Source organism: Trachymyrmex septentrionalis, unplaced genomic scaffold, assembly GCF_001594115.1.
Source record: "Trachymyrmex septentrionalis isolate Tsep2-gDNA-1 unplaced genomic scaffold, Tsep1.0 scaffold6, whole genome shotgun sequence".
In the NCBI taxonomy this organism is placed as follows: Eukaryota; Metazoa; Arthropoda; class Insecta; order Hymenoptera; family Formicidae; genus Trachymyrmex; species Trachymyrmex septentrionalis.
Window position 1 is genome coordinate 1,201,539 of NW_017305778.1, and position 27,157 is coordinate 1,228,695.

The 27,157-nt window shown below is 38.4% G+C and overlaps 1 protein-coding gene across 2 annotated transcripts in view; it reads left to right on the forward strand.

The window, feature by feature from the left end:
• The window catches only part of LOC108752364 (LIM domain only protein 3-like), a 117,425-nt gene that overhangs the window by 41,755 nt on the left and 48,513 nt on the right, over positions 1-27,157 (forward strand). For both annotated transcript variants that reach the window (XM_018493164.1, XM_018493165.1), the window contains 3 exons: positions 22,184-22,280; positions 23,020-23,157; positions 24,001-24,126. In XM_018493164.1, the coding sequence (XP_018348666.1) occupies positions 22,192-22,280; positions 23,020-23,157; positions 24,001-24,126 (353 nt within the window). In that variant the 5' untranslated portion in view covers positions 22,184-22,191. The remainder of the gene's footprint in view (positions 1-22,183; positions 22,281-23,019; positions 23,158-24,000; positions 24,127-27,157) is intronic.

Below are 27,157 nucleotides of genomic sequence, written 5' to 3' on the forward strand. Positions count from 1 at the left end.
TAGGTTATACCACGAATACTCGTTACATCTACGACGTTACATCTCATCGATCGCCACTATTATTACCGTGACTACCCAAGTGCTTCCCCTTTTATTGCTAAGTTAAAGAAAAATCGGGAAATCCACAGGAAGTTGTCATAATTTTATGTTCACTCATTCGAAAAAAAAATATATAAAAGAACATTTTCGCAATCGGTTTTCTATCAATTGCCAACCCTTCTGATAATTCGCTGTACAAAAACAAAAAAAAAGCGATAAAACACGAAACTAATATCGAAGAGGCGATTTTTTTCACGACATTCAAAAGAATTCATGCTCCGGCAGACCCACGACAGAGTCGTCGCCGGAGGCTTCCGGACTCGTCCGGAAACGCGTGAAGAGGCCGGAAGAGGCTGAATAAGATCCGCTTTGGCGCATTTTCGGTACGCAGTTTCGCGCGACGGCAGAGATTGCGTCGGGGTCGTTGCAAATAGGGGTGTCAACGGCATCGGGGCTGTATTGTGGAACGTCAATGCCACGGAAACTAACTCCACCCCAACCCCCCTTGGTCCCTCTAACGTTTCCATGCCCCGCTGTAACCGCAGAACCGTCCCTTCTACTCCATCCATTCCTCCTCGAAGGTAGCCGTGAAACCAGATCCGCGTCTCGTTGACTGCAGAAGCGTCTTATGTCCACTCGATTATGATTCTTGTTATATCATCCCGTAAAATAAATTATCGCATTTGAAGTTGATCAACGGCTTCTGAGAATACAATATTATCGTTTTTTTCTGCTGCAAACTTAATCATTTTTAATTCCTGACTCTTTATTCTGAATTTCTATATATTAATTTATTTTAATACCGTAATTATTGTACAATATGTTTGGCTATATTGATTCGTTTCCAAAGTTTCGTTTTTATCTTCACATTTTTTAGACTCCCAGAGTCTAAGGTAGTATGATTATGGCTTAAGACGGATAGCTAATCTTGAGTAAAGAAATAAAAGAAAAGCAAAAGGATATAGAATCAAGTATTGTCACAGCGACGCTTTCTTCCCGGAATTGTTTCGACAAATATTTTTTTACAACACTCGCAATGAGACTTAACACCGTCACACGTACCCTATCTATGCCGATCTACACATAATGTGGGAACGCAAATTAAAATCTGTAATAACTTACAATTATAAGTATGTATTCAATTATATACACATATGTATTTTTTAAAACTATGTCATGAATTTTCAAAATCCAAACACTACGACCCAATGCTTATAATTTTTTACTTGTATCACTTTTCTATCAACGCGGTAATGTGATGCAAAATTAATGCGTTTTTCATTCCTTTATTCAAAGTTTTGATCGTCGTTCAAAATGTTTATCACAATACAGCCGTCCATCTGTCCAGTGTTTTGGTGATTGATCAAGATGATTAGCGTCCTTTTAGTACTCATCACGTCACGTCGCAGAGGATCGTGATTAACCCTCGCAGATCTGAAATGAGGGCGACATCGTGATTCGCGGGCACGTCAACGGTAAAATTCGACGCGCCGTCTTGTCAAGGACCAGTAAGTTCGAAAGTTCTCGATAGCCGATAACCGATAACCGATAACCGGCTGTCAGAGCGAACCACTTGTCGTGACACCTATGCCGCTCCTGGTTATTCAAAGCCGACGGCGCACCGTCAAAAACGATGACGGCGCCTTTGTCCGCCCGGGTCCAGTGACAAAGCGAGCGCGTAGCCGACGACAACTATTATTTTCCCTAACTGGACTCGTTAGATTTCCCATTGTACCGCATGCGGTCGCGGTAGGCGTGGTCATTGATCTTGCTGTTCAGAGCTGACGTACTGTCGTTTTAATTCGCGGGGATAGTAGTGTCACGATGCTGGTTAACTTCGGCCCGGAAGCGCATTGCAGATACGTGAAACGTCGTAAAAAACCTCGCAATAAATCAATTTCATTGCGGCATCAAAACTCTCGCGATTAGAGTAAGAAACAGGAAGAAATAATAAAAAAAAAAGAGGCTATAGAATAAAACAGGTTTGACGATCATTTATACGAATGTAGATTAATTTTAAATTTGAATAAAGATTCACAAAATTTTGTAATTTTCTATTACTTTTGTAATTCGACGTAATACCATATAAATGTCAGATTTTCGTACAAAAATACCGTCGAATACTCGGAAAAGGTAAGCTGTTCTTAATGAATGACTGGCGCTAATCCAAAAAGCGTTACAGGGCGTGCTGATTTTCCCAAGCACGTCGCGGAAGGTCCCCGAAAGTAAACGGGGGATAAAACGATTATATGAGAAATCTCGCTTACCCCGGTGATGGCGGGGTATTCAAAGGGTGCAATTCCAAGCTGCGAGGACGGCGGGGGAAGAAGATGGAGGGGGATCGAAGGTCTTAACGAAGGGTTAGGGCTACCGTTCTGTGCCACGACTCGAGTCCTTATTAATAAGGTCGGATTAGCATAACTGCTCGGATCCGTCGACTGAACTTCGCATAATTAAGCCGCGAGATCTCGATTACCATCTTGACCGGGCAAAAGCATCCAAAGCGTATCGGGAGACCGCGTGATTCGGGAAGATAAGCTGCTAATCCTTTCCATCTTCCTCTTCTCCTCTCTCTCTCTCTCTCTCTCTCTCTTTCTTTCATCGTCTCTTTTTCACTCTCTCTCTTTCTTGTTCAATTTTGAGTGCGAAATTTGGCAAAATTATAGATATAGGATCGATAGCGATGAAAATTCGTGGTATGTTGCCCCTAATATCTGAGAGCTCGTTTTCCCGAGAGGAAACCTTCGCTGACGCTACTCGGCTTATCTTTAAAATTTCTATTAGTGTTTTTGTTTTTGAAATATGATATACACGTACACAGATACCAGTAGAAAATATGAAATCCAGCTTTCAGTATTGATAACTCATAAATTTGACGGTGCGCGCCGCACAGTGCGGGATATCAATTAAAAATCTCTGTCAAACGCGTGGTACTTGAAAAATACACTCTGATAGGAGATTAAACGGATGTTATGAAAATATTTCCCGTGTAACGCGCCGAGAGAGATGTAGCACATTGAAAAATATTCACCGGTTGTTGGCCCTTCAAATATTTGCGATGCGTAATTTTTAAAAATTTTGTATCACTTTCATATAAAGGAAATTAAACATGTCTGTAGACCTCAGCAAATATTTTCGAGCCACGAGGAGATCTGTATACAGCTTAAATCTCTAGAATTCAATAATCCAATCGAGCGAAAAATTAAAATACTTATACCATTGATAACATTACAAAAGAAGTTTACGAGTTGTAATTATCTTCCTATCGCAACTGCAGGAGAATTGGCGTTCTTGCTAACATTGACGATAGCTTCGCACGATAAAGCTAACGACGCAGCCAACAAAGCTGGGAACGGTGTTGCCTTAATATAGACGGGCTTATCGTTCGGAAGAGCTAATGTAAACTTGTTCGTCACGATCCTACGACGCAAACTGTTCGATAAACACCGTAGGGCAATGCCGGGAAATCCGGCCGTAAACTGGAAAAAAAGTCTTGCCGCATTAATTGGAATTCTGGTAGGTTCAAGCGCAAAAGTAGCAAAGCACAAATCAGACGCTCGTAGTTAAATCTATCAAACATTCAGTCGAGATAACCAGAAATTCAATTACGACAATCAGAATTTTGATGCATATAATCGGAATTCATTTTATTTGTACCTCTTGTTACTACAAGAATCTCTGATATAGGAATCTCAAGCATGATGAACAATGCTGCAAACAGTTTTGACATTTTAATAATCAGTTTGAGCGTCCTACATAATTACATATTTTGACAGTCAAACGAAATTATTTTAAGATCTGTATCTAGCTAAATTTTTTATAGATATTTCAGTAAATTCTTTCAGTATCCAAAACCATCAATTTGTGATTAATCATAATTAGAAAAATACAATTTTTACATTGTATCATCGGATCTAATCGCAAGTTAACCAGAAAATAAAAAAATGCTTAACTCGCAAAAGTGCTAATGACAGTTCAATGTATCGGAACATATTTTCTCTCTTCCTGAAAATACAAACTGTATTTATAGTAGCTCTCATGTTGGCAATCGTGATGACTGATTTAATCATTAATTAACTTAACTGGAGACTGATGAAAAAGGTCTAATTCACATTTGTAATCATAAATTACGGTGCCAGTGTTGTTTATCGTGCAGCGTCATTTGAAACGGTTGTTTAACCCTTTTTGTGTGCCGATCAAACCGGCTCGCGACGCAGGCTGATAACGCCATGACAGTGAATGCTGTCACTGTCACGTGCGTCACGGCGAAGAAAGGGATGTTTGCGCTCCGCGGGGCAAAAACTGGAGGCCACGTCACGACGGTATAACAGCTTATCGGCCCGGTGCGGTACATTAAGCACGGCCGTTACCGACTCCACCGCAAAACGGGGATCGTTCTGGGCGTTAGGCGAGGGGCGGCGGCGGCGGAGAGGGGGGGGGCGGGGAGGGAGGGGTGTCGAGAGATTATCTTGTCGTATTCAATATTCCTATGGAACGTTCGGGATGATAAATCGTTCTCGCCGATAGAAAAGATGCGTCGAAGCCACATTTCGGAGCCATCATCCGCTCCGCCACGGTTCGCTTCGTAGTTTATACAGGGTGTCCACCGAAGTGCGTGAGAATAATAGTACTCGGGTCGTACGCTAGAATAAAGGTATCAACTTCTTTTTCCGTGGTCTGCAACTAGCACGTTAAAAAAATGTTTCATTTCGGTGCTGTCGTTGCATTTTTGAAATGAAATTTCGATAATTCAAGTGAAATTTTTCGCCGAGACAAAGGCATCCCGTCGCTGCGTATAACCGCGTGTGCCGTCACGGAATTTTTATATCTGATCTTCCTCGTGTCTCTCTCCCGGAGAAGAGGAGGACTTGCGATACCTCGAAACGAGAAACCGCGGAAATCATGCGGGTGCGAATGCGTCCACCAAGAAATCCCGCGGGTATCAGTATAATAAAACCATTAGAATGATCCTCGTGCGTGCATTCAAACCGTATAAATATCCGGCACAATCCCTCGCGCCGTTTCCAACTTCTGTGTAATGTTAAACTTGCGATAAATCCGAAGTGCCCCCGGGAACGGGCGTATCTTTTGCCCACCGCCGCCGGCGCGAGACGCGGCGTCCGTCGACAATAGTTCCACGGCCGCCATACGTGAAGTGTGCGGAACCCCTATGGCGCTGTCGCTCGTATTACGCGCGATATTTTTTTTCCGCCCTCTCCCGCGCTCTGCCCCGCACTTTCGAGGTTCTATTATTTTATGTGCATTCGTCGCGAAAACAATAACTCCGCTGACCTGACTTTCTCGGACTCACCCCTCTTGGCGGAGGTTCCGTCGTTGATCTTCTTCGAACGTGATATTTCGCGGTGACATTTATACGATAAGAAGCATACGCGAAGCAGTGGCTTTGTAAGTCTTGTTTAATTCTCCAAAATCAAAGTCTGTATCACAGTTACTGACCCTGGATTTATAAAAATCTATTTAATTTATGAATTATTTTTTTATGAATTGTAATTAAAATATATGGATCCTGGAACGTTTTCCAAATTTTTAAACATAATGATTGAAAATTTTATTACCGTTTAGACCCTTTATTTCTGATTTGTTGTGTTTTCACATTACGTCTTTAAAGATATTGTATTTAACTTTGTTTAGAATTTTATATTTCGTAATCTTATTTTTTACAACTTTATTCATATGGGCTAATTATCTATATTTATGATAAGTTCAAGTGTTGCAATTTTTTACATTTAAAAAATTTTGAAACTTCCAATTTCTAAAGACCCATTATTTTTTTATTGATAGTTTTAGCGTCACAATAAATAGGTACTTTTTCCTATTATGAGTTAAAAGACACTAAATAATTTCGAGGAATCAAAATAACATAACTCATAAAAGAGAACAAATACTAACAATAACTACATATATTTTAGTAAGAGAATAGCATAAAGAAAATTAAATTGTTTGACATTTTTATGATAAAGAGATTTATAAGTTTAAGGAGTTCAATAGATTCATTGTCAGCTCCGGAGAGTGAAAGAATTTGCGACATAGAATTCAGTAAAATCTTGCTAAAAATTAAATGTAGTCATTGAACCACTTATTTCAAAAAGTGCTTTATTTCAAAATTGTCAAAAGCAGCAATGTCATTTCCTTATAAACCATACTTTTTTTTACAATGGATATTCATGTAAAAAATACCTCAATTTAATTACTAATTTACAATGTAAGTTAGAATGATAATAAAATATTTTTACGCAATCTTTTTTATTTCGTGAAAAATAATAATTTTAAAATAAGGTATCCTTTCTGAAATCAGTAATTCGAGCTCCAATAAATCTATAATGAATAAACTTGCAGCTTTGTAAACATGTTAAAAATTTATTTGAAAAAAAATTCGTTTAAAAATTCAGATATGGAGAGATGAAAGTTTATCTTGTATCCTGTGATGTATCGTTTCACTTCCTCCCCGCATATTTCTTGTATTCACTTAGTCCCTACTGAGACTAACAAAAGGACTGGTCATCAAGATCCTAAGCAAAGGCTGACCAAGCAGCGGCCTGCTGGGTAGCCGCGTGTAAACGTGTACATAATTATCGGGGAGTATACTAGGACGATGTGATGTCAGCAATGGTCATTTGCCGCTATCGGCTGGCTCGCAGACTATCTCCTAGCTATTCTATCCTCGCCTGTCCTCCTACCCCTGTGTGCCCTGCGATGTATTTTGCTTCGTGTGGGACAGAGACGGACGGATTGATCGAAGTAACTATTGGTAATTTCGACCGCATTATTAACGATTAATTAATATCATTATTGCATGTACAGAATTTCCATATAATTAACACAATGGAGAATTTTTATGCGTTTATACTTATGATCCGAATGTATACTGACTCTTTGCCATCGAGACGAAGTTCCTTCGCGACATACTCTAATTTAAGGAAGTCTTTAGATTAATTGAATTCAAGAAAATCTTCCCTTTCTAAATTGAAGTTATTCGAATGTTATATTAAGCCGTTCTTTCCAGAATCAACAAGTTCAATCCGGGACGCTGTAACACTCGTCGCTTTCCTCCGTAAGATCGTGGATGCACATAAATTCCTCCCTTTGCTCTTCGTGCTTTTACGGATTCTTCTCCCGAGCAACGATATATCACGGTGCACGGCAGCGGCCTGACGTTCCCTGTCACCGGTTTAATCGAGCACCACTCGGATTAAGTGTTCTCGTTCGCGAGCGACCACATCCTGACTGGTCGCTGTCGAAATACGTAGACAGCGACTGCGAAGAATAGCTAACGTCCTGCTCTCTTTCTCTCCCTTCCTTCTCTCCATAATCTTTGCCCTTTACGTCGATCACTTATTGTTAACTTGTTCGAAACTCGATTTTTCGCAATAAAAACTAAGATCGATAGCACGGTAAGACAAGGTTCACTATCGATCAAGGTTCACTATCGATTTCTTTTAATATTATTAATCTCAGCAAGATAAATAAATTGAAATTGTCGGTATAAGTATTATATACTGTTACTATACACTGTTATATTTATAACGTCAAATTATGTTCAATTTAAATTAGTTTTAATCATCAAATCAATCAAATTTCTATACTATCTACTAGTATTAATCATTTCTACGTTGCCATGCTACCTACTCAATTTGTTGATAATTTAATTAAAACAATGGTGTTAAAAAATTTAACTCAAGAAATGTATTAAATTGATTCAAATTTAATTTATTATTTATTAACAAATCCAATTTTAACGAGCCTTTAATATTGCTTTGTAGACAAAAATATGAGACACGTATTTCTTAAACATACCCAATCGCACTTTTAGGGGGTAAAATATCCCTTAGAAAGAAATCGGTTTTTTTTTTCGAAATGACTATCGTCGAAAATAGTATAAAAAATAGAAAAAAATGTTTAAAATAAAAATTGAATGATTTTAAGAGTTGGATGGTTTTAAGAGGTTAAATGATTTTAAGAGTTCAATAACTATAATTTAAAAGAAATTTTTTAATTTTCATTTTTTATAAATAAAAATGTTTTATTTAAATAAATTTTTTCAAAATTATCATTCTAAAATACTTTTAAAACCATTTGATTTTTATTTCAAACATTTTCTTCTATCTCTTACTTTCAACGATATTCATTTTAAAAGAAAAAAAAATCAATTTTTTTCTAAAAGATATTTTCGTTTCCTAAAGATACACGTATAAAGAAATACGTGTTCTTTATTTCATCTCAAAACAACATATTAAAAGCTCATCAAAATCGAAGAAGAATACTTCCACGTGTTTCCTTATAAATGTGTATGTTAAAATATTGAAATTAATTGATAATAAAATTGATTGAATAATATTGAATTGATTTTGAAATTAATCATAGAAATGGATTGATTCACATTTTGACACACATGTCAAAAATTACAAAATAAACTCAAGGAATTGGGTGACCATTCTTTCATATCTAACAGTGATGTATTACTCATTTAGCGTGAATCATTAAAAAGTAACTTACATTTTTATCGGAATCGGATATGTACAAATTCATACTAAAATATTATTAAGCACCAAAATCTAGCTCAGATCGAAAAGGCGTTTTAGTTGTGTTATTCACACATTAATCTAATGTTGTTTGTATTTTAATCTATTGTTACTCTTTTATCTAGGTACTCAGATTTTTACTCCCTCCATCTGCTAATTTGGATCTTTTTTGTCGAGCCAAAGTTTTTTTTCTAAGTTTTTGTTCTAAGTTTTCAAAAAAATTCAGAGTTATTTTTTAACATCTCTATTATATATTACCAAACAGTTTTTTTACTCAAACGTTAAAACCTTTATTTAATAAATTTGAAATTTGAACAAAAATAAAGATAAAATTTGAGAGTGAAATTTTGCTTGTGCCAGAAAAGATTCAGATTGCAGATGAAAGGTTAATTAGGCGACGCTTATAACATCGTTTCTAATGCAGTAAAAACGCTTATTTTAATTTAAACTTGTATTATTATGCATCATTTTAAGTTAATAAATAATTAACCGCGAATAATAATTGAAAATAATTTTGCAAAATTCAAATCGGGCGTCAGAAAAACGGAAAACGGGAAGATCGTTCGAGAAACGTGGATCCTTTTGACCATGGCATAAACCGCTTCTATGTTATTTACGTTAGCCGTTAACGGCTACGATTTCCGGAGCGGCCCTAACTCACGTGCAACGACCAAGAATATGTCCCAAGTGTCCGGACCTTCGTCTTACTGCGGACAGACCGCCTCGAATGAGTTACTTGTGATCAAGCGCCTCAACTAGAATAGAGAACCCGAGTTAATCTCACGTGCCGCATCAGACGCCCACACTGCCTTCACCGAAATTTGTACAAAGCGCGGAATTTATCCCCGCAATGCCAAACAATTCGAGGAATGTTCCTCTCTCTTTCTCCCTCTCTCTCAGCTAGAATAAATTTAATAATGATTTAATTAGCATTCCTACGCTTACAGTTATTCGCTTTCAGTATAACGGCTACCTGCGAATTGAAATGATTTCGGTATCATCCGAAGGTTAAGAACGGAAGAGGAGAGCAGCGTGCGGATGAAGAATCGTCGGCGAGCAACAACGCGAGCGATACGCGGACACACCGCAACAGAATCGCCGGCGCGTTTCTGTTACAGCGACGGGATCGCCACGCGCGTTATCTTGCAGTGAAACATTAATAATAAAAGTTTTCGTTTATTGTCTCGCGAACGACAAACCGGCCGCCGTTAGGGGAGGAGGGACACAGGCTCTGGCGACGCTGTACAACTACGCGGTTACGGCCACGTTTTGTCTTCGTCATGAATACCCCCTTATCTTCGGGCGAGTCCATCATCGCGGCACGGTTTTGTCCCCGGGCGCGTTTCGCCGTAGGAACCTGTCTGCTGGAATTGTAAGGAGACAGGAAGCGCAGCGTCTGGACGTGTCCGCCAGTCGGAAAATATTTCGAAACGTCGATCAGAGCCAGGCGAAACGAGGGTCGAGAGCAGCCGGGTACAAACGACACGGGAGTCTGGTTGTTAAACTAATGCGTCGATGCATCCTCTCCTCCCTGTATATCCTCCCTGCCGAGGGTTTTGTCGCTTACTCTTCCACCTCACCCGTCCGCCCTCCTAAGTTACGCGACGAATCGTGTCGTATTTTTTTAACCACAACGCGCTTTTTTCTACACAAAAAAGATAATTTTGCTGAAGTATCTAAAAATTTTTATTTACATATAAATATTGTTACACGCCAAACTCTGTTTTGACTAAAAATGGCATTCTTTTTTATTTATGTTTAAATGCTTCTTGGTTTATTTCACTTAATATTATTAATCTAAAAATTTAAATAAATATAAATTTGAAAATAATTTTATCGGATCAAGTGATTACTTATAAAATATCAAAACTTTTTATTGTACTGATTACTTATCATTTGAATGTGTCCTACATAATTATTTTATAATCCAACAAAATTAATTTCAGATCTGTATTTCAGATCTCTAAATTTTTTGATGCTTTAGCAAAATTGTTCTTTCCATGAAATATCCCAGCAAACAGTAACATAACTGTTAATTATAATTTCCCATTCAACAATGTAACTGTTATGTGTTTTAATTGTTACTTGTCGCAATTATACCGTTGAATGGAAAATTATAACAGTTATTGATAATTGGTGTTTACCGAGATCTACCGTGAAAAGAATAAAATTCCTCGACTTTGTTTTCATGGTCTTCCTTTTCGAGTCGCAAATAGATCTTATTCCTTCCGCCGAGTTTCCTCCAATTAATGTCACTGATTGGTTCCTCGTCCGTTGCGCGATCGGCCGTAACAGGCAGAGATACACTAACATATATCGAGCATGCATGCGCAAATGAGAGACTAGATTAGTTACCGTCGGTTTCGCTTGATGTGGAACGGCACGAGACTGATCACAGGCTACGTTTCTCAGCTGACCACAGCTTCCCGCCGGCCAGTGCTTACTGCGTCCGGTAAAGGGACGCGATGTAAATCAGTCTAGCAGTCTGCACCGGCCGCACATTAAGTTGCCTCGAGGTCTGAGGGGGGTAGGATGATCCGAGTGCCAGCTTCCGACTAAAATCACGTGCCTCGGAACTAACACCAAACAAGCGGCCGATACATTCCAAATTAATATCGTACACGGAATACAATCCATTTATTTCGTGATTATTACACCTAAGAGGGACAATTCATCCGTATCTTCCATTGAGCGAGCATCACCGGGCACGTATGTGGTAGGAGGCCGATCGATCGTTAAGTTGCGCCGGCTGCCGGGGACACTTACAAATTAGCCAATCAAGTTCTAATCCCTTTACGATTTACCCCAATCAGCCCGCATCCCGCCACAAATACTTTAATCCGTCCATTAATCCTGCAAGATAAAAGTTTCCGGAGTAGTTACGGACCCTTTGTCGTCGCCACGGTCAGCAGTATCAGTTCAAGAGGATCGAATAGCGAATGGCAGCGATAGTTCTCAATCCCTATTATTAGTGAAATAAGTGATCGTCACGAGCGACAACTATCAAAATACGCATTCGACTGTCTATTTTGATTTCAAGTGCTAAGAAGGAATGCTGAAGTATTTTTCCACCTCTCTTACTTCAAAACTGACACAATTAAAAAACATGATTTTGGAGTTATTATCACGAATGAATTAGATAAACCCTATCATCAATCATCAAAAGTAAATTCACTTAAAATTATAAAATTATCAAAATTATCACAACTTAAAGAATGATTTCAAAAAAAGATATCAAAATTGTCACAATTCAATAAAAATTAGTTTCCCAAAGATTGTAAAACGAAAATGACAAAAATTTGATCTTGTTAATACATTCTATTTGTCGATATTATTATATTTAATTTGTCAATAATTTTCTATCAAATTGGAAAATAATTTTTCCCCTTTTCTGAAAACTTAATTTCTTGAATTTCTGTCCTTCGAAGTAAGGGAGTGATATCATTGTAAAAAGAAGAAATGAATTCTTCCTTTAATCTGGTTAGTTCAAAATGTAATCTTCAAATTCGATTCTCGAAAAAAATACTCATACTTTAAGTTGCGTTTGAGGTTTCCTTTAAAATTTTCATGGCAAATGTGTACATTTCAGCAAAGTGCTTTAATTTCGAAATAAAATTAAAATATAGAGAACGCAGAATTTTTTCGTATACTAGATAGAATTTTTCTTTTCTCCTCGATTGTGCATGTCTCGCACCGCGACGTGGTTTTCTATCGCGGACATTTCCGCGTAGCGTCGGGGCGTCGGTATCTCTTCGGGGTGGTCATCCAGTTTATTTACGCGTCCGCTTTGCGGATCGAAAAACCCAAAAAGGAGTAAAGCGGCTCCGTGAGAGCGGATGGACCGGAGCGGCGCGAGCGGAGGTGCGAGCGTCGCTGGAATTTATACTCCGCGTCGTCGTGGCCGTCCCCGGGCAATTTTTTTTCAACCTCAACCTCGAGCAAAACCCCGCGGTCCACTGTCCCCTGCCTAGTCCCGTCTCGCTCCCGCTACCGACGGCTATATACAGAACGCTGGACAAACAACAATAAATACATTTTCCCAGGCCGGGTGGCAAACCCGGTGAGGGGTAGAACTTCCATGCGAGCACGTACGGGCATAGCTTAGCGTAATCTGACTGCACACCACCCCATTTCAGCCACCGACCCTCCGCGCCAGGACGCACGCAACCCCCTTCGTCCCCTAATCCCCTTTTTCGTCCTCCGTCCTCACCGTACCGCTGTCAGGAGACTGCAAGCTCCCATACCGTAGAGACAGAAACCGGCGAGGGGGTGGAAGGAAGAGAGATGGGAACCGGGGGAAAAAAAAAAAGATAAATACAAGAGCCGACAACGCAGCGGGGAGTTAGGTGGCATCACCACCTGACGAAAGAATTCCGCGACCTGACCAGAATTTCATTAGCCGTGGCCTGGCGAGAGAACACAGCGAATGGGAAAGAGAGCTGCGAGGGGGTAAAGGCGGAAAATGAGGAGGGGGGGGAGGGAGAGAGAATGGAGACGCGTCGGGCGCGTTTATCGGTGCGAAAGAGCTTGTTAAACAGCCCGTTTCACGGTACTGCCTTTTCTTCCTGGATGGCGGTCGGGGGTGTCGGGAAGGTTCAAGCGGGAGAACGGAGATTTCGCGCGCGATGACGGCTTAAGGGAAGCGCGTCGTTACGGTAAGAATGAAAACAATTTTCGTTCAAGTGGCATTACATTGTTTCAAACGGTATTCGCCGTTCGTACATCGTAAGGAATAAACGCCAAGTAGATATGATAGTGCAATTTATGTGAACGGCGAACGAAAGATCCGAGAGATAGATCACGTAAAGGGTAAATTGTGTAAATTTTTACATTCGTGTTACTCACAATCTTCATTTCGTATCGTTTTTCAGCAAAATATGTTAAAAGTGTAAGAGTATTTCTTAATAACAGTTTAATAACTACAATTAGAAAAATTAGTAACAGTATATGTACAATTAGTAACAACATATAACTGTAACAGTTATATTGTTGAATGGGAAATTATAACTAACAATTATGTTACTGTTAGTTGATATTTGGGTTATATCTTCATTATCAATGAAATGAGTTACCTACATCATTACGTTACATCATTACAGAAAGAGGAAGAAAAATATAAACGTACACGGAAAGGACGGCTGAAATATTTTGCTAAGATATTTAAAAATTTAGCTAAATATAGATTTGAAAATGATTTTGTTGGACAACCAAAGTAATTATGTAGGACGCTTAAATTAATTGCAAGAATGTCAAAACTTTTTGCAACATTGCTCATCATTAATTATTTCATGATCCAATAAAATATTTTCAAATCTGTATCTAAATTTTCAGATACTTCAGCAAAATTGTTCTTAATTTCGTGTATAGTACATAGCTAATTAATGTAGATATTTTAAAGGAGAAAAAAGAAATAGTGACTACTACAGTCTGAAAATTGGATATTACCTAAAATCAAATAAATTTCGTACTTTATTATAGAGAAGGTGAAATATTTCGCATTCTACGCACAATTTCGTCGTATTACGAAGAAAATTTAAACGCTACAAGTCGATTTCCCTCTTCGGAACGGAAGTTTAAGTGCGCCGGTCTCAGCATATCCGGAATATCATGGCGGCTCCGGCCGTTCGGAATGCTAATGCGTGATTACGGCAGCCACGGTCGTAATACGCGAACTTTTTGTGCGGCTCACGTGTGACCCGGGGGCGCTTAAAACATCCCTTAAATTACCCCCATTAGCAAGGGTTGAACGCCGGGTAAACGAGGATTTCACTGGCGCTGTTACGCGAGATTTATTCCGTGGGAAATATTCCTTTCGGACGTTAAATTACGTCGTTATACCGGGGGCTCTTATTCCTCGCGCCCGACGAGTCGATCCAAGTATAAACTTAAGCCGATTTCGCAACGTATTGTACCGCTATCGCGCGTTTTCGCTTACGTATTAAATGTGAAGTAACGAGCCGGCAGCGACGGCAGCGGAAGTTATCGCGGCGCAATGAAAGCGACGATTTCGAGTGGGCGACGATATGGGAACTCCTTCACTGAAGTAGTTACAGACACACGTGTGGGAACACTCCTCGGTAATCGTCTGGAAAAATATGACGGTAGCTCTCTACGCAAAAATTCACGCCGATATTATTCAGCAGAGACAATGGCAAAGATACGAATTAAATTATACTCGATAAACAATAGAAATTACTGTGTGGTGGTTCTTTTATATATATATACACATATATACATATATATATATATATATATGTGTGTGTGTGTGTTTATTTATTTACTTTATATTTATTTATTTATTTAACTCTTAGTGAACGCGATAATTTTTTTATTTATGTCTCGAGTTAATTTTCACCACTTTAACAAATACATAAAAATTATTAAGTAATATTTTTACATATATACTTTAATATATTAATTTAAAAAATATTTATAAAGTTGTGTACTTAAAAGAATTGTATATAGTAAATGTCGCTACTAATTTCTTTTCCGACTCTTCCTAGGTTTTTGAAGAAAATCAATGTATGAAACACGAATGACCCAATCATTTGTACAAAGAGTTAATAAATATTTAGTTGCATTAGTAGAAGAAGCAGCTTAGCGATTATTGTAAGATCCTTTAATATGATTTATTTAAATCCAGTAAGGAACTAAGGATGAAACTAACCACATTAATAAATTTTTTAAACAATTGCAAAGCTTTTCCTGCTAAACACAGCCATTTACTGAGATCTAATTTCACAAATCGATGACGAACGTCAAATATACGAAGTTTCCACGATTATTATCATTATTATCTTCAATTTATATCAGAACAAACCTGTAAAGATTATTTACAAAGTAAAACATTAATAAATTAATCCGACGCTAATTATCACATAAATAACATTATTTATATAACTGTATGCTTAATTATTTCAATCCCGCTATGACACGCTCGTCAGACGAGCGATGGATTTTCTTGATGGATTTTCTTGAAGAGAAGAATTCTGTTGATGGCATCCCGTGTTTCGCACGTAACTAACGGCACGCGGTTCGAATCTTATCTCCCTAATTTCTCGAGAGCGACCATTCACCGTCGGCAACGCGCACCGTCGGCACCCGGGAGACGCTCTCGCGGGCGATTTACGGAATTTAAACAGCCCCCCGGGATAAGGCGGCGGCTTGGCGTTGCGTGGCAGGTCGGATTAGCAGGTTGCCCCCGCATCGGGATAATTCCCTTCGTCCCCAGCCCCGTTTCCCTGCCACCAACTCCCGGCCGCCCCCGCCGTCAGCCTCCGGGGTAGGTTACGTCCTTCCTGCGGGATAAAACAAAACAGCCAGCGGAGTATATTAATGCTCGGCTTAATGCGGCCCGCCTAATTAATGGACCGACTCTCCGGACGCCCGCGCTCAGCCGCTCGCCCGTTCTAAAAGTAAGAGATAACGTCGCTGCAGAAGCATTATTAAAGACAAAAGCGCGACCGCGCCGCTCTCGTGCCCCTGGACGAGTGGAAATTTCGGTAAGCGCTTCCTGACGTAAGGGATTTCCCCCCTACGGGTCGGGGAAGAAAAAGAAAATAGGAGGACAGATGCGGACGATGATGATATATTAAAGCTATATCGAGTTACTTAAATAAGCGAGATTAATAAAAAAATTTAGCACGTAAAGTCCTATCTAAAGATTTGTTAAAGTAAGAACTGATTCTTTTTATGGAAAGAACAATTTTGTTGACGTATATATATCTAAAAATTTAGCAAGATATATATTGGATTATCAAAAATTAGATAAAACATTTAAATTAGTTGTCACTCTGAGAGAAATTGTTTTATATGATATGTATTTATAAAAAGTTTCTTACTTTTTAATTAAAAAACTTTGTTGTTCTAATCGGGTTTTTTAAATTAAAAAGTAAGAAAGTTTTATATCACATACAAAACATTTTTCTCAATATAGAGATGAAAACTTTTTGCAATATTATCATCATGCTTGAACGTTCTACTTCAAGCAAGGTGACGTCAAATAAATGTCTTAATGATATTATTAACGTTAATAAGCTATCATTAAAATATCACTGCTCTATGCTGGGACATAATTTTCAAATCTATGTCCGGCCTAATTTTTATGTTTCAGCAAAATTGTTTCATCTGCAAATATAATAATAATAACATTAAAACTACGGCTGTGCTATTTTTATCCATCTGATAGGTTTTCTTTTCCAGTTAATCTATATTTGCACATAAAGCTTTAGATTTTTAAGACTTTTCAATAATCACAATTAATTACAAGTATTTTTACTTTTACGGTCACAATCTTCTCTCGTGACAAGCCAGGTTTACCTTAAACCGCGATTTAGACCCGCGGTTCTAGTGTTAATATTGGAGTGCCGATGATATGTCTCTATTGTAAAATTGGCAGAGAAGACAAGGGGTACTGAATTAAGTTTCCAAGACACAACCGCAGCGCGCAATACTTTCTATTTCTTCAAGAGATCCGGGGGGTGGCACTCTGGGAGTGTCATGGATGCTGCTGGGGCGGAGCCTTGAGAGAGTTGCATCGAGACTGCTCGGCTGCGTCGATAAGCAGATCGCCCCCGCCCTTTCTGTTACGTACTCTTGATTTTACACAGACGCATTTCTTACAGTATTAGAGAAAACTTTTATTGAGATTTGCTCTTACTAAATTGTTTTTCATGAAGGATCCTAATGGTGAGACAAATTCAAAATGAATGGTCAAGCGGTTTTTTGTATTACGCCGTCTCATAAACCGTGTCGTGTCCTTTTGATCAACTTGAGGAGGCAAGCAATCCCCATGGCGCTTTCATAATACTATCGTGATGATAATGACCACCAAGAGCATAGCAACGAGCAATGGCTTGGTCAAGGAGGATACGTACATCGACTCTCATCGACAGGTTAGCGGTTCTCGAACGTGTAGCGGCTAATCGAATTATCGATGCTTTGAGGCTCAGCGTCCGTGGATGATTCGATCACGTAGCTGATGAACAGTTCCGGCGGTCAGCGATGCGAGCCGCTTTCGAAGGGAAACCTCTCGTTATGGACTCTCCCCGGTAACGTTTGAGCGAGCTGTTTCCGCCGTGCTCCACTGGCTTCTCAACGACAATAACCGCGGCCGTGTAATTAGTTGCAAAAACCGGCACCAGCGCCTGGAAAAATCGACGATTGACCACGAATTTCCAGCGGGAGCAGCTTTCTGTAGAATTCCAGTTACCAGAAGCTCTAGATATTCGCAAAACAAAGTTATTAAACCGCTCGGAATTATTCAATCTCGAATTTCGATAGAAATTAGTACTCTATTTGTTCAATTAAAATTTGAGATTGTGAGCAGAAACGAAAAGAGTTTCTTTTTATTTATAATAAGAATTCTTAATCTAGAAGTTGGAACTATTGGGAGTGAGTAACCGAGTCAGTAGTATGTCATTAGGCAAAAATGTATCGGTAATCAGTAATTGCGCGAAGAAATGACCAAATTGTCCATTTGTCATGATTTAAAATTTAAATTACATTATGACTAACTAATTATAAAGCAATATTACTTCATCGAGACAACTAATCAGAACTGATTGACATAACTTGAAACTGATCAATCTAATGTAACTTATACTTGCTTCTATATATCTTAATGTAGTTTAATTTTAATCTCGGTCCAAATAACTCATCATCTTTTTTTAGTTCTACGAATTAAAAAAAGATAAAAAATAAGTTGGAGACTAAAGTTAATCTCCATTGATAGAAACGGACATTATTTTATAAATTTCCTAAAATTTATTATTTATAACTCTGATTTATCACCAGTACGATGTGAATGAAGTGAAAGCCTATGGCACAAAAAAAACATAATGCAATAAGACATAAGTAAACAAACCCGTCAGTCACAGTAAAAAGGACAATAATGCAAGCAGTACTAAGTCCAAAATGTTGATTTGCTTACGTCTTACTGTTTAAATTTCTTTATGTGCCATACTCTCAACAGCTTATTGTATTCTATAAATTCTTTGGAGTGGACTCTTACTTTAAAGAGTAAAATTATAGAGTAAATAAAGAGTAAAATGAATAGTAATAACTTTGAGCCTTTCTTAAAAAACAGTGGCTCAATTTTCAATCCTTAGGAGTGAGAAATTTCACTCTTTGGAGTAACAATTCACTCTGAAAAAAGTTTTAGAGAGTAGAAAGCCCATTAATGTTGGGACATTAACTTCGCACACGCGCAATTTTCCTGGTTTCGTCGCGATTCCAGCAGTGCACGCGCGAAAGAGAAACAGTTAAATCGCGATCAAAGTTAGCTGTTGCCAGTCGGAAGAATGGCTAAAGGGATGGATATTCTTTCGCCGAAGGTAAAACCACACCCACCGCACCGATGAAAATCACGGTTAAATACAAAGTGGAAATTGAGCGCCAACCTGGCTTGACGGCCGAAGGTTTTCGAGGTCGTCGGCGGAATCCAGGTCGGCGTCCGCAGGAATTTCTGCGGTGAAATTCCAGTGCACGTAACTCCAAATATTTCTGTAGTATCGTAGTTCGTACGAGGGCGGGGAGATTTCGAGTTTCAAAGGAAACACTCTCGCCACTTCCGTTCGCGAGACAATGACGTTTCGTCGTCCGAGAGTCTAACACGTGGCGACTGACACGAGCGGACACACACAGCCATGACGGATATTCCGTTGATAACTTCGAAATGAGATAGACGTGAATCTAAAGCTAAAAAGCGCCTGTACAAAATTCATGTAGGTACATATTCACGGGTGATACGGAAAATAAGTGAGGAAAGATACTCTAAATATTTTCAATCCGATCTAATTACATTGGCGAGGTCCGCCAAAAGAGTAACATAAATTTAACATATCGCGCCAATCGATATCGCCTAGCGATTATTATGTGGGAAAGTTTATATGCGGGCGGATTTAATAGTTTGCATAATTTACCCCTAGTTAGTTATTCCATTAATCATTACCCTGGGTAGGTGTGTGCACGCCCGCGAATAACAATCGTACTATTATTTATAACGTATTCAATTTATCGGTAACCCGCGGGCGGAGGTAAAGCGTGTAATCGATTCAACTCGATTAATTAACTCGCCCCCACGTATGCGATTGTAACCGAGGTGCCTCGGTGTGCACGGAGGCGTCTCTCGTTACCGTGGACGAAAACTTTTCGCGTTGTGTCGCGCAAAAAACGGACATACGCAAACATACATACGCGGGACACGCATTCTATGTATGCGGGTCTCGTCCGCTTATCCGCGACACAAAGGCGTTTAATTAGAAGCGCATCGGAAAACGGGGGCATCATCCGGCATCTGGTTTTTGTTCCTGGCAATTTTCGCGTTCCGCTAAGGCGATACGGATTTTTCATCCCCGTCGCCGTTAATAATTAACGGATCAAAGGCATCGTATTAATATTTGCCCCGAAGTCCCCGACCACAAGGAAGATATTAACCCACGTAATATTGTGTCCATGCTAAGGGTGGAGAGGAGGGAAGGACATATTGAAACCGCACAAACTTCGCTCATAGCATCCGTGGGTATGAGCTCGTAAATATACCGGGTGGCTGAAATCGAACTTGGCGTAGTGCGGCCGGTGGACATCGCCCGAGGAAAAAGACCGACCCGTCAATATGCGTCACGTTAACCGCATCAAGACCTGACAATTTACTATTTTACTATTTATCTAACATGTAGGGAATGTAGTATTTAGGAGCATGTACTTTGATCATAATAATTGTCTCTTTAACAATAATAGTTCATTTTTACATTATTTTAATTAAAAAGTAATATAATCGAATAGACAATGTGAAAAATTCTATTATTGTTAAAAAGGAATTATGTTAACAAATTTTTTAATGTTACATTGTTCAAAAATTATAATAAAATTGTGACTTTTTTCATTGTTAATGTAAGGTAAACTATGATACATATTGTACCTTGAGGGGGGGGGGGAAGGGGGGACAAAGATATATTATTTTTTAACAATAATAAGATTTTTAATAACGGTTCAGTTATATTACTTCATTTGAAAAGTATAACTAAACAAACATTAAAAATCTTTTAATTCTTAAAACAATAACTAGTGTGTTGCAAGGTACAAATACGTTCCTATACTGAGAAAAATGTTCCGATTGTATCAACAAGAAGTACAAACAAAACAAATTCTAATCATACCAATTCGAATTCTGGTTATTGTAATTGACTTTTTTACTACCTCGACTAAAATGTTTGATAGATTTAACTATAAGTATCTAATTTATGCCTTTCTAATTGAATCTACCAAAATTCCAATTAATTCAACAAAACTTCTTTTTCAGTATGGGTACCCACAGTCTCCTCTACATTCAAAGATATCGCATCTTCCAGAAAGCATTCTCTGGAATAATATTATAACATTTACGGTAAATTTGTTCCTGTCGATTCGGTTGAAAGGACTTCGCTGTTGAAAGGACTTTGCTGTTCTTTTTCTGTGCAGTCTATGCAAGCGTTATACTATTCTTATACACTTAAAAGAACACCGTGGCTCTTCGAAGGGATACCTAATGTTTATCCAAAGCACGGACAGCGGTCGACTACCCGGGTCGCTGAATTGTTTCGAAACCGGTGGTGCTTAAATGTGCAATAAGTGGAGGAAGAGAGAAGTGCGGGAGGGTCAAACTAATTCGATTCTAAACTCTGACCACATCGCGAGAAAGAGGACGGGACGCTCCGATGCGGGAGGGTTTCCCGAGGGATGAGGAAGGCTACACCCGAACGGGCCGAACGAGGTGGACACAGATGGCACTAACCGCGCCGTTAAATTCTCAAGCCGTAACTCTAATTACTCATAGACAAGCCGACATTCTAGTGCCAGATGCCGGTGAAACTTGTTAAAAGCACGCGAACGCGATTACTCATTCTATCCTGAACGACGGCGATTGCAGCCGAAAGTCGATCCGAGACTTTCCGGCTGCTCCGGCTTCTGGATCTAAATAATGACATAAAAAACAGTGTTTATAATAGATAAATGATGTTAAAGTAACTGTTATCCATTAACCAATCATCAGAATAGAACCGATATATCAAAAATAAATAAATATAACACCCAAACTATAATAAATTAAAATTGACCGAAAAATGTTCGACACAGTTAAGTGAAGGAAGGCGTATTCGATCAAAGTGGATCTTGATATTGAATAATATTTTATGTGACTTTTAAACAATTTCCGGCTCAAGTGAACTGCGCACTGATTTATCGTTCTTGAAACACGGTTTTAAACTGAAACCGAAATACATAATATCATGCACAAATTAATAAGCAATTCAATAATATAGATGTTAGAGCATCTTAACGCACTATAAAGAATTTGAAGTAACTAAAATAAGAATTTGAAATAACTAGAAATTGTAAGATTCACTCAAAAAATATTATTAAGTACCAAGATTCGCCTTTGACCGAATATACGGATTTCTTTCTCGCTTAATTATGTTATAATACCAAACCTAACAAGATCTATCGCGCTCTCAATATGTTTCCCGAATAAAATTTGAATGTGTTAAATGTAAATTCTACGAGATGGTTTGTACGACGCATGGTTTGTACAATGGCTATTAAACCAACATTACCGTATCATGTTGCAGGCGATAAAATGACTATGGATGGGAGCAAGAGCGAACCGGGCAAGAACGGGGCCACTCAACAGGAATGCGCGGGTTGTGGAAAGGCGATTACGGAGAGGTAAGTGTTCCGCTTCGTTTGCGTGACGCAACGCTACGTGGTATGTTTCACATCCTACCTTGAAAGAACGTTAACCGTAGAGACGGTTCGCTCAACGGTCGATCCTAATGTCTGTCCAACCCCGGAAGTCGTCAGAAGTATGAACTGGATGGGTTAAGTGCACTTTTTTCTTAACAAGAAGTGAACCACAGGAAATATGTGTTGTACAAAATTCGCAGCTGATACTTGAAGCAAATAGAAATGTGTAATTATAATTAAAAATGGTGAATGCACGCTTAATGTATGTTGCAGAATAGAAGAAACCTGCATTCAATTATATAATATTATTACATAATCTTAGTATATCACGATATCGTATATTCATAAATTATAAATATTATATATTTCTATTATATAAAATCGTTACATAAAGAAATCTCTTGTCATATAAAACAAACTGAACTTACATTGAGTAGCATTAGTAATATTCTTTCTTTTCTATTAAAAAAATCTTTTAACCGATACTATCATTCAATTCTTCAAATTTAAGTTTATGTGACAAATCATTATATTAAAGTCACAAATTTAGTGTGTTATTATTGTATTAATGATCAAGTCGTAGGAGAAACATATTAAATAAATTTTCCGAGAAGAAGAGAAGTCTAAATTTTATAAATCTAATCTTAAAAATCTAAAAGCGTATTTCATAAGTTTAATCACACTTGTATTTTCTATCCAGATAATAACTTTTCTTAAACAGATATCTTCTGAAAGCATTGGACATGTTTTGGCACGAAGACTGCTTGAAATGTGGATGTTGCGACTGCAGACTTGGCGAAGTCGGTTCAACACTCTACACAAAGGCCAATCTTATCCTCTGCAAAAGAGATTATTTACGGTAAATAACGAACAAACAATTTAATCGATCGACCAGTTTCCTCCTTTTCGACAAAATTTTTGTGTATTCAATACAGCGTTGCGCATCACGAGTCAGTAAACAGACAGACGGATTGACGAAAGACGCTATTGCGAAAGGGAGAGGAAATCGAGGCGGGTAGAGGCAACAAATCGAATTTTACAGATGAATTTCCCTTATTGAATACATCCACATCCCATATAAACACGAGTGAGAGCAAATAAACTATGTTGAGATTACGGAGTCCCGAGGGAATACGCGCAGGTGGTGGCGTCCGCACGAAGAACACGCACCGTCGAAACATTGTGGCCTTTATTAATGGCCTAATATTTGAAGACGGTATATTCGCGGTGCCCGTAAGCTTATTGGTTTCCGTCGCGCACAGGGTGAAACTTCCCGTTCGCTTTCGTCATCGAAAGAACGACTTTTCTTGCGTCGTGGCAAAAGTTAGGCCTCCCAATAATATTTTATGATGATGTTTACTGCGCGATATAAGAATATCGCGATTTTAATTTAATACAACATAAAAAGTATTGTTTCGCGTGCATAATTATTTGATACGTATAATACCTTGTGTAATACGTATAGCCTTGGTCAGAAGTATAAATACCTCTACAAATTGACGTAAATATTCTAAACAAAAAACTAAAAAAGTCATATTTATTTATAACAACTTCAAAATTTTATTAGTTTTCCATTAAACTTTATTACCGTTTTTTTGTTTTTTTCCAAGAGAATGCAATAAATTGAGAGAGCTTTTATATATACGGTCAAAGCTAAGAGAATAAGAGTGTTAAATCATGCCTCTTCTTTTTTATTTAATAGACTCTTCGGAAACACCGGTCACTGCGCAGCGTGCAGCAAAGTAATCCCAGCTTTCGAGATGGTGATGCGCGCAAGGACCAACGTTTATCACTTGGAGTGCTTCGCTTGTCAACAGTGCAATCACAGGTACGTAAGAACACAAATGTATATAACGACACAATCGATTTAATAATTTTCTTTCTCGCAAAAAGGATCTTTTATTTAAATTTAAATTAATATTATTAATTAGGATTAAGATCGTATTAATCGTAATTTTTTAACGATCGGCGGAATTCCAGAAAATATTTCGCTAACGAAAACGAGTTCCGATTCACGCCGCGCCAAAGTGTGGCCTCGCTTCCGCAGAACCCCCTCTGGCGGTGCTATTATTTTATTAACAATAATGAAAGCCGGTAATTAAACATTCACACCCGGCGGCGCCGACGTCGGCGGCGACGGCAAAGTCGCTTGCTCGAGTATTCCTCGTGGCAGCTCATCCGTATAACAATTTAATTCGAGCCACCCCAGACGCGCGCGCCCGGGGGTTTGCCTAACTTCTGCAGCACTTCGCAACACTTCGCTTACTTATTCACAACAACCGAGTTAAGCCGAGGCTCGTTCGAAAGCCGGGACTCGAGCCGAGACGCCTCGGCGGATCTGCCGAATGGAGATAATCGGTGTGCGAAGGCTCGAGAGCCCGCGCGTCATGCTTTTGCGAGACACCACGAAGAAGACAGCCGTCTCTTCTCCGTCTCTTCGCAAGACAACGAGCGACACTTCTCATCACACATTTTCAAGTCCTTTTAGAACTTTGTAAGAGTAGAATCCTATCAAAGAGTTACGATTGTGTCCGAGTGAAAACGCTCTAGGAAATTTTACAAAATAAATACCTACACAAATAACTAATATAGTTTACGAATAAGTTACTTGTTTTTAGTAAAATTACATTCTGAGAGGCAATATAAAATATTGCCGTTTCGCGACTACCGTCCCCCGTTCTAAATTATGGTCGGAATAAACGTTGGTTCGCTCCCCTAACTCGAGACTTTCGAGGAGGATCAATGCCGTAGAGTGAGAAGAATCCGCTCGACGTTTCCTCTCTTGACGAACATAATTGACGCGAGAGCTTCCGACGTGGATGCGAAGGCATTCGGAGACATTCGCGGAGAAGAGAGAGAGAGAGAGAGAGGGGGGGGGAAGGAGAGGGCTAGGAAAGTCAAAGTTGCAAACTATGCGAGCGACGTGTGGGTGCCTCGAGGTGCACGTCAGATGCAAATCATGCCGACTAATTTCTCGGAAAACTCACGAATCCGAAGGGAGAGAGAGAGAGAGAGCAGACCGAATATTCGCGGTGAGAGATACGTCCAAGCATAATAGCACAGCGATAAAGCCGAATGGCCGAATTAATTATACCCCCGTGTCTTTGCTTGTCCAAAACAGTTGAACCATTCAGTGCTAACAACCCTTTGGCTCGGCTAGTTATCAAAGCGTCCCGTTTTACGTATGTGTTGATTAACTTTGGGAGAGGGAGAGCTAGATTAATCTTTTTAGATGTCGATATATTAATATTTTATATATTCAAATTAAATTCATAAAAAGCCGCTCGTATAACCAGGAGAAATAAAACGTATAGAGTTTTGGTTTTATGTTTTTTTTTTTTAAAAGGACACAATGCAATTATTTAATTTAATGACGGCGAGCTGGTTTCCAAACGCCGAAATGATTAAACTCGATTTAAACGATTATAAAATTGCACTTTCTTTCTCTCTCTTTTAAATATATTGTATCCCTTAATAGCTATTTTATTATCTTAGTTAAATCAACTTAATTATTCACGCTTATACCACTTCTCTTTCTTTTTTGTTATATATCTGTACATACAGGGTGCTTCATAATATGTGAGCGTAACTTAGAAATGAATTCAAAACACAACTAAATAACACAAAATGTTCGTATAAATATTTGTTCTTTCTGTCCTTGTTTCAATATAGTTACGTTTTCGCGTTTCATTAATTTTCGTTACGAACTGACACTATCGTAGTGTCTTCATACATTTCTGTCTTTAAAGAAGTAAGACGCGTGTGTGAAAATGCTAGCTCAATTTGTAATAAAAATTAATGACACGTTTGTAACTCGGAAACAAGGTCAGATGGAACAAACAGCTCCGTTCGCATTACTTACAATTTTATACTCAAAATTTTCGCTTTCTCTCTTTTGTGTGACGTTCGAAAATATATTTATACCTTGTTTTAAATGCAAAAATTTTTACGTATTTTGAACAACGCAATTAAACCTAATGTTTATGTAAACTTTTCTGTCTTTGTGGATTCATTTCTGATGTCATACTTATCTTTCTTATCATTATAGAGTTTTTTCATAAATTTATTATATTCTTTGTATTATACCTAAATTTATATAGATCGATTAAATGCTGCATTTAATCAAACATTATGACAGATTGGAAAAAGAATAGGAAATAACAAGATCGTTTCTTTATGCTACTTCATGGGATCGATGGCATTTCGGCATTTAATGTCACACCCCGACATTTGTCCGACCTTTCTTGCACCCTATGGCTGTCTAGTCTGAATCGATTCAGGCCACGAGACCCGAAACATTGAAAGCATACATCGGAGAGCGCTAGAAAGTATCTACAAATCTATACGTTTGTTTCCATTGATTAATAGATCATTTATAAAATAGTGAGAAGTATAAAAAATACATGAACCATAAAATAAACTAATAATGGTTTCCGTAAACATTATAAAAGGTGGTCTTTTACAAATTGAAAACCAAATCTTATACGGGCAAATCACCTATACGTTTATATTTTTATAGATTAATAGACTAGTTCTATAGACTGATAGAACAGATAATGAAAAATGTAAAAAAAACATTAGATCGGAATAAAAGTAGTGCTACGAACTTCACAACTTCGTGCAGCGGTAAGTTTGTTAAAAATAAATAAAATTCAAATTTTACTGGATACATATCTGCAATTAATTTTGCAGAACCATCAAAATAATTATGCCAGAAACTATAAAATAAGCAATGCTGCAAAAAAATTTGATATTCTAGCAGTTTGTGTTTCCAACGAAATCATGCTGGTAACAAAATTATTTTCGGCTGTGTATCCAGCAAAATTTTCAATCTTTTAGTAAAATCGTTCCTTCCGTGC